The 8,591-nt window shown below is 42.9% G+C and overlaps 1 protein-coding gene across 1 annotated transcript; it reads left to right on the top strand.

Annotated features, from left to right (window-relative positions):
• The first annotated feature begins 931 nt into the window (after positions 1–931).
• LOC104389796 (putative olfactory receptor 10AC1) lies at positions 932–2,019 on the top strand. The gene is made up of 2 exons (XM_009998841.1): positions 932–1,385; positions 1,484–2,019. Exons 1-2 carry the CDS (start codon positions 932–934, stop codon positions 2,017–2,019), a joined length of 990 nt encoding a protein of 329 aa, XP_009997143.1.
• Positions 2,020–8,591: the final 6,572 nt, after the last annotated feature.

Below are 8,591 nucleotides of genomic sequence, written 5' to 3'. Positions count from 1 at the left end.
TGTAGTAAATAGTGCATTACACAACAAACACAAGAGCCATGAGCACTCTTCACCCATAACCAGTATATGTAATTTATTATTATAGGCTCTCTACATCCTTATCTTTTCTAGATCTTTACAACATAAAGAATTTTGGATCACTCCACTTTCCTAGGAATTTTCTGCTCTTCCTGTGATAAGCAAGTTATCATTCTCTCTAAGTCCAAGATCTTAGCTTTGTGTTTTCTTCAAAATATTGTTATACAGAGTATGTTGCCATGGATATCTTTGGTTTTGAATTTGGAAGTTTGATTACATTAACTCTGATTCCATAGGACTGAGCCAGGCATAAAGATTAAAGCAGCCAAAATGTCAGCTCTAATTTTGGAATCTTCATGTCTAATCATTGACCCCCCTTCCATTTGAAACCCATTTCCATATGAACTTTGAGGCAGATCCATTGTGGGGAAGGGAGAAACCAGCCAGTGAACATGTCGTAATCCCATGAATTGGAGTCAGATTATAGAGCAGAAGTTCCAGATCACTCTCTGGTTTTCCTGGTCCATATCTGGACCTAGGTGTTGAACATCAAGATCCAAACACATCTATCTGCAGCTTCTTGGAACACCCAGATCAGGAGGGAGAAAGTTGATATTCTTTGCTATCAATGTCATGGCAAAGAATCCTAGGCAGATCATTTGGGGACAAGAGACTTGGTCGTGGGGAGTATGGAACCTTGGTCATGGATATTAATGTGTGTTGAATGTGTCTTAGTGAAATTGGTTTTGTTTTACATGCAATTCTTCTGGACGCAGTGAGCTTTACTAACTGGTCCTACAGTACTGCAGCCTTATTTCCTGTATGGAACTGATTGCCAGGCACCAGATCAAATTCAGCTGTCTCCCTTCTGTTTCTCTCTCTGTAGATGCCATGCGAAGGCTGCACAATAATAATGTACAATAATAGCACTGATGCAACCGTGGGATTTGTCCTACTCGGCTTCTCTGAGCTGCTCTGCCTGCGCCTCCTCCTCTTCCTTATCTTCCTCATTATCCACTTGGCCACATTGGCAGGGAACCTGATGATCTTCCTGGCAGTGGTCACGGAGCCTTCCCGTCCTCCTATGCTTTTCTTCCTCTGCCAGCTCTCTGCCATCGAGCTCTGCTACACCTTGGTCATTGTGCCCAAGGCGCTGCTGGGCCTGATGCTGGGGGGTGGCAGCACCATTTCCTTCACGGGCTGTGCCGTGCAGATGCACCTCTTCGTGGCGCTCGGCGGGGCCGAATGCTTCCTGCTGCTGGCCATGTCCTACGACCGCTACGTCGCCATCTGCCAGCCCCTCCACTACCCGGTTGTGATGAGCGAGGAGCTGTGCCTGCGGCTGGCCCTGGCCTGCTGGCTGGGAGGCTTTGCTGCTGCCCTCGGGCTGACGGCGGCCGTTTTCCGCTTCCCTTTCTGCCAGTCGCGTCGTATCGACCACTTCTTTTTGCCTGCTGGTTGGTAGGCTTTGCTGCTGCCCTCGGGCTGACGGCGGCCGTTTTCCGCTTCCCTTTCTGCCAGTCGCGTCGTATCGACCACTTCTTTTGTGATGTTCCCGCTGTGCTCCACCTGGCCTGCACGCAGAGCTACAGCCCCGAGCTGGCCCTGCTGGCGGCCTGCGTGCTCCTCCTGCTGCTCCCCTTCCTCCTGATCCTCACCTCGTACCTCTGCATTGCTGCTGCTTTGTTGGGTACCACCTCCTCTGCAGGCAGAGACAAGGGCTTTTCAACCTGCATCTCACAACTGACCATCACCCTGCTGCACTATGGGTGTGCCACCTTCATCTACATCCGTCCTAAGTCCAGTTACTCGCCGGCTCGGGACAAGGTGGTGTCACTGGTCTACACCAACATCACTCCATTACTGTATCCCCTCATTTATAGCCTGAGGAACAAGGAGATCAGAGAGGTCCTCAGGAAAATGTTGAGGAGGAAGAAAGTAGCTCTGCAGAGCTGGGACACAATCAGGCCTGTGATATGTGCGTGTGGTGAATTTTACTAGAACAAACCTGTGCTTTTTGGAAAACAGCCTCATAACCTTGTTAGGACCAGATTGTCTGTGGACTTCGCTAGGGCAAATATCCAGGCAGAATGCAAGATGCATTCATACATTTATGACAAAATCACACAATTGCAGAATGTGTGGGGTTGGAAGGGGCCTTTATAGGTCATCTAGTCCAGTCCACCCTGCAGTGAGCAGGGACCTTTTTAACTAGATCATGTTGCCCAGAGCCTTGTCAAGCCTGACCCTGAATTTCTCCAGGGATGAAGCCTCCTCCACTTCCCTGGGTAACCTGTTCCAGTGCTTCACCGCCAAGAGACACTACCAAAAACCAAAGAACCACCACCACCAAAAGGCACCTCTGCTAAAAAAAACCCAAAACGAACAAACAAAAAAACCCCAAACCAAAAAAAAATCAAAACAACAAAGGTCTCTAACATCACAGTTTGCCTAAAGGGAAATGTTTTAATGACCTGTGAGGAAGAAGAGCTTTGACCAGTTTATGGTCTCACTTCTGTGATCACATACATACTTGTGCTTACATTTGTGGTCATCTCAGCACAATCCAAAGATCAAAACAAAATGACTTAAAGCTGCTGTATTGGTTTAATGATTTTTCTATCAAGTTGAAAGTAGAAACTGGAACCTGGGAAGTCAATAAAAATTTTAGACTGCTATGTTTATCAGCACAAAAAGCCCATGTCTGGAAAGAAATGAAATTAAGTTGTGGTCTTCTCCAAATTTAGCAGAAGGCTGCACTCCAGCATCCCATCACAAGTGGAAAGATCATTAGTGCAAACTCTGCTGACTTTGAATTATTCTAGATAATGAAAATAGAAGTGCCATTGATCTAACAAGAGTATGACTTCTATGTAAACTTTCCTTTATAAGGAGATACTTTAGGTTGTTCCTATGGCGACATAAAGGCTAAGATACTGGTCTTATCATGTGACTTTTATCAGGAAAGATTATCATATAAATAAGGATGCCTAAGGTGTGTTAAAATCTATCATTGCAAGATGTATAGCACCACTGCTGTAGTTGTAATTTCTTCAGCAAGACCAGTGAGATCTACAGCATGGGCTGGACTGCAGCAGACATAAGAGTCTGAAAGGTGAAAAGCAGTGTAGTCTTATGTGTTTCCTACATGTAGGTGGAACAGGATGATTCAGACAAGAGGGAAAAGGGGAAAAGAAACCCAACTTCTTTATTTTATTGAAGATGTCACTCTCCCATGGCTCTTTAAACCCCTCAAGAAGTCCCTGTGATTCAGAACCCACATCTTACATATCAAATTGTTGAGAAAAAATTAAACGGCTTGCTTCTGTTTTTCTGTCTAATCCAAAAGAAATTCAGCACTCCAGATGCCCTCAGCTCTCTCCCTTGGCAGGATGAGAGAGCAGAGTGATATTTGCTTTCTCTGGGCTACAATCATTAAAAATTATGGTAGGTGGATTTGACTAATGTAAAAAAATTGGCACTGTAACTAAGGAAATTAACTTGGAGCCATCTGACAAAAGAGAAACGTGGAATTAAAAACTCACATTAAAAGCTGTCTTCAAGTTGACAGTCTAGCCAGGCTAAAGCATTAACACAGAATATTGGCTTTCATGTCAATGAATAACTAATTACTGCTGTGAGCAAAGGTTTACCTGCATTATTTAAGATGATCAAAGTTGTAGTGAACATTTTAATTACCTGCCAGGTCTTACAAAAATGAGAATGGGGGGTGGGGGGGGCTCAGTAAAAGCACATTACTTGCTAATAAAGAAGTACTTTAGAGAAATACTTTGAATCAAATACTATTAAAAGATTTAAAGGTACTAAATAACTGTAATGAGCACAGGACAAAACTGAAGCATCCATTCCAAATCCTGTCAAGTCAAATCAAACTTTGAAGTTAATCCTGCTGCAAGCAGTGGGCTGGACTAGAGACCTCCAGAGGTCCGTTCTGAGGTTAGTAGGATTCTGTAGCTGGGGTTTGTAGTGGTACTGATATGCTCAAATACCTGGCAATAAAAACTAAGGGACAGTAAGACACTGAGGTTTATAATACTGATCAAAACCTTGGTAGAGGAGCTCGTGTTTCTGGCAGTTGCAGGCATGGGATAGCAGAGATACAACTATCATCTGCTGCTAGCTGTGAGAGGATGGCAGGGCTGTGTCCTCAAGTACAGAGGTTCCTCGTGAACAACTGCTGATTGAGAGGGCACCTCAGCAGTCCTGTCCTCACTGCAAGGAGTTGGATGATGTCTCCAGGACAGATGACATGACAGAAACAGCAGCCAGGCTAGACTCCCAGGTCTTTAGTTTCGAGATACATGTGGGAAGCACAACAAGCAACGAAGGCTTTCTGCAAAGATGATCTCTCCACCCAGTGTTTTTTGCAGAAGAATGTAGTGAAGAAGATAACCCAGCAACTAAGACTATTCTCCATCCTATCGCCACCATTATTCCCACACACCTTCAGAGCACCCATGGCTCCCCTCCTATGCCCAGCTATGTTGAGTGTAGGGATTTACTGCATAGAGCTGTAGAGAGGATGCAGGGATGGGAGTGGGAACAAGGAAGCTTATTATGTTAGAACAGCAACAATAGTATCTTTCAATTACCAGGAGCTGCCTGAGGTCCCTTTTCCACTCACCTTTACCCCGCTTGACAAGTGGCTGTTTCAGTCCTGTTGACCCAGGACACTGCATGTTAAGTGGAGTAAGACAGCAACACACTTCATGCATGGCAATTGTTAAGTCTTTCCCAGAACTTCACAGGGAACAGCAGGATCCAGTTAGGCAGTGCAGAGTTAGACAACTGCATATTCAACCTCCTGCCAAAGATGGGTAGGACATCATAACTAATCATACCCATCAAAGATGGGTAGGGCATCCATGGGCATCATGACTGTCTGGCTTGGGTAAGGTCTCAAGATACCCTAGGGTATGAATAAGGCTGGGGACCTGCATTCCACCACAAATGGTCCTGTCCTTCCTTGGAAAGAGAATCCCCAAATTTGTAGAGGTCTGAAATCTGTCAAACACAGATGTTTCCAATGAAACCAGTAAGCCACCTCTAATAATCTCTTCATGCTTTGCACAGCCACAAAAACAGAGTAGCCATCCTTGCAATTAATTTTGTAAAGTCTGTCCTGAGCAAGGCACTGGATGAGAACACAGATCTCATCAGTGGTTGAGCACCAGAGCTCCACCTGTAAGGCCTAGAAGAACTCATCAGTTTTGTCCATGTGCTCATAAATGAGCAGGTTTGGAGGATGCTGTCAGAGATGTTGAGTAACATTCAGGGTACTTAAGTACCTTCAATGGTACACACCATTCAAAGATGTACCTTCACTCAAGGAAGTACTTCAGAATGGTTTATTGAGTGCCACCTGCCAATACCACTGACATGTGGTATTTTTACATGTTGTCATGTTTTGCTGGCAATCCAGGTAAGACATTTCCTAAAAATTGTTCCCATAAAACAACCAATATCCTAAAATACTTAAATGCATTTGCATTTAAAAAAAAAAATATTTCCTTACGAGTGCCACCTGCCAATACCACTGACATGTGGTATTTTTACATGTTGTCATGTTTTGCTGGCAATCCAGGTAAGACATTTCCTAAAAATTGTTCCCATAAAACAACCAATATCCTAAAATACTTAAATGCATTTGCATTTAAAAAAAAAAATATTTCCTTACTTTTCTAAGAGTCTAAATGGAAAAAAAAAAAATAGTAAGGGGGATTAAACCTGGAAAGTAGACTCTAATATCTTGAGGGTGAAAAGCTGTCAAAAACAGTAATTTGCTCTATAGAGAAAAAGCCCCTGTTTTGCATATGTTTATTATTCAACATGGAAAAGACAATAGCTATATTGACTTTACCATGATAGAAACTACAACACTGTGAGTTTCACTTTAAGACATTTATAGATAGAAGATGTACAGAAGAAGGGAGATAAGTCCTTCCTGAGATTGGTTTGTGCCAATATATGAAATTTCTTACCAGCATGTAAAATCTGATAGGATCCTATATGATACCCACACAAAAAAAAAAGTCCACACCCCTAGAAATGAGCTAATAGGGAGTAAATATGCTAAAATATTTTGCCCTACCACCCCAGAATAATACATTTCTAGACTCTAAAAGCTTTTTCTTTTCCAGCTGGGCTGTTATGCAGGCACTAAGTCCCAGGAACACAGGGCAAGAAATAAGCAGGAGACCAAAGTGGAGTTGAGGAATGAGGTAAAGCTCCATGTCAGCTCCTTAGTTTCAGAGTCAGTTTCACCTTGCTCTGTCATCATCTCCACTTCAAAAAGCTGACTGAAGGAGCTATTAATAATTCCAGCATTGTATTCCTAACCTAAAGCTCTTGGATCTAAACATCCTGCTGTGCTCAGTTATCTTCTAGACAAGCCCAGGAAAAAGCAAGAACAGGAAGGTCAGTAGCCACACAGTGTGTACCCTTGGCTGTACCTGCATGAGTGCAAAGATTTGATACAGTCTGGTCTTACAAATTGGTACGTCAAGATATAAGAACACCTGGTTCTACAAATAGGCATGTAAAGCTGAGGGATGACCAGATGGCTCAGCAGCATATGGCCTCTAGCTTAGTCACTGCTGAAAATCAGGTGTCCTAAAATCTGTGTCAAATTTTATTGTCTGGTCTACAGTTGCTCTGAGTATTCGTTTCACTTGTCATGTTTGGATTTAATTAAGAGTTCAGGTTTCAAAAATCAACTGGGAACCTGAACTGGGAATAAAGATGACAGTGAGCTGGGAAGAGGTTACCACAATCAGTGTGCCCCCAGCATAAGAAGGATGTGGAGCTCCTGGAGTGAGTCCAGAGGAGGGCCACGGATATTCTCAGGGAGCTTCAGCACCTCTGCTATGAAGACAGGTTGAGAGAGTTGGGGCTGTTGAGCCTGGTGAAGAGAAGGCTCCAGGGAGACCTCATAGCAGCCTCCCAGTGCCTGAGGGGGCTGCAGGAAAGCTGGGGAGAGACTTTTTACAGGGGCTTGTAGTGAGAAGACAAGGGGAAATGGATTAAAATTGGAAGAGGGGAGATTTAGGTGAGACATTAGGAAGAAATTCTTCAGTGTGAGGGTGGTGAGACACTGGCACAGGTTGCCCAGGGAAGTTCTGGATGCCCCATCCCTGGAAGTGTTCAAGGTCAGGTTGGATGGGACTCTGAGCACCCTGGTCTAGTGGGAGGTGTCCCTGCCTGTACAGGGGGGTTAGATCTAGATGATCTTTAAGGTCCCTTCCAAACCATCCTGTGATTCTATGATTCCTTCCATCTGCAAGACGAGGTATCTTCTCTTGATGTCAACACTGAAACCACTCACAGTGACCACAGGTCAGTAATGCAGTGATCAGTGGCACCTATTTCATTTCTGCACAGGACAGCAACACTACAACAGCAAGATGAAGCTATGACAGCAAGAAATAAGGGCAAGCTAACTGAGTTTAGATTGTGGAGGCAACTCTAATTTGTTGAGAAGAGTAGCATATAAGTAACTGCAGATTTTAAAAATATAGAAAAGCTTTAAAATTTCTGTTAAATCCCCCAGAAATTAAAATATTTATTAACTCATACATTCAGTGGTCCATCTAGAAAAAAGAAATCTAAAATACACTATAAAAGTCAGTAGTGATATGGCTGCTAACTGCGTGTTATTAATGATAACACGTTTTTTCACTGTTGGTGAGATATTTTCATACTTGAGCACAATTAAAGAGTGCAAAAGGTTAGCTAGAAAATATGAAGAAATTACAAATTACAGAGAGATACATACTTGTCATGCAGAGACTCCTACTGCTATATTTTCAGATGTGATTCAATTGCTAAAAATATCATTATCCTATTTTTCTACAACTTAGTTGAAGGAGTCATGAGTGTCTCTACTAGAAATCAAATTTCTCTGGGTCGAATTTTATGTTTATTGTGCATATGCTGTTGTGTTAGTAATGCTCAAGGAGAAACTGAAGTCTGCTTTTTTTTTTCCTTCTTTCCTCCCTCGCCCCCAATATTAATAATAGAAGCAATAAAAATGTGAAAAATTAATGCCACTTAGATAAATAAGTATCTTCAAATGTGCCCAGAAGCCTGTGCTCTCCAAGAGGAGTGGTAAGTGTAGAACTGCACTTTTTTGATGTATGATGTGCTATATAATATCCATTAGAAAGTAGCTTCCTCTTGTGATTCAGACTTGTGGCACTCAGGGCAATTTTATGAATGGCAATAGTAATCAGATTATGTTATGACTGGGTTTGCATTGCTTTCCACTTGTCTATCCAACATGTAGCATTTTAACATAAATTAAGTCTTCCTTTGCTTAGATTTTTTTTTTTCTTTTTTTTTTTTTTTTCTTTTTGCAATAGGTCTCTCAGTTTCTCATGGCTTTCACTGTGGACCCAAAGGGCTAACTTGGAAAGAAACAAAATCCCAGCCATCACCAGACAAAACTGATTGCATCAGCCTTAAACTACTTGGTGGTCCTGATGGGTGGAGTGGGCTGCCCTCTGCTCCTGCCACAGCACCTTGAGACAGCTCTTGGGCTCCACATCTGCTGA

This window comes from Chaetura pelagica, unplaced genomic scaffold (genome assembly GCF_000747805.2).
Source record: "Chaetura pelagica isolate M959 unplaced genomic scaffold, ChaPel_1.0 scaffold120, whole genome shotgun sequence".
Taxonomy (NCBI): domain Eukaryota; kingdom Metazoa; phylum Chordata; class Aves; order Apodiformes; family Apodidae; genus Chaetura; species Chaetura pelagica.
This window is presented reverse-complemented; position numbering and strand designations above follow the sequence as displayed.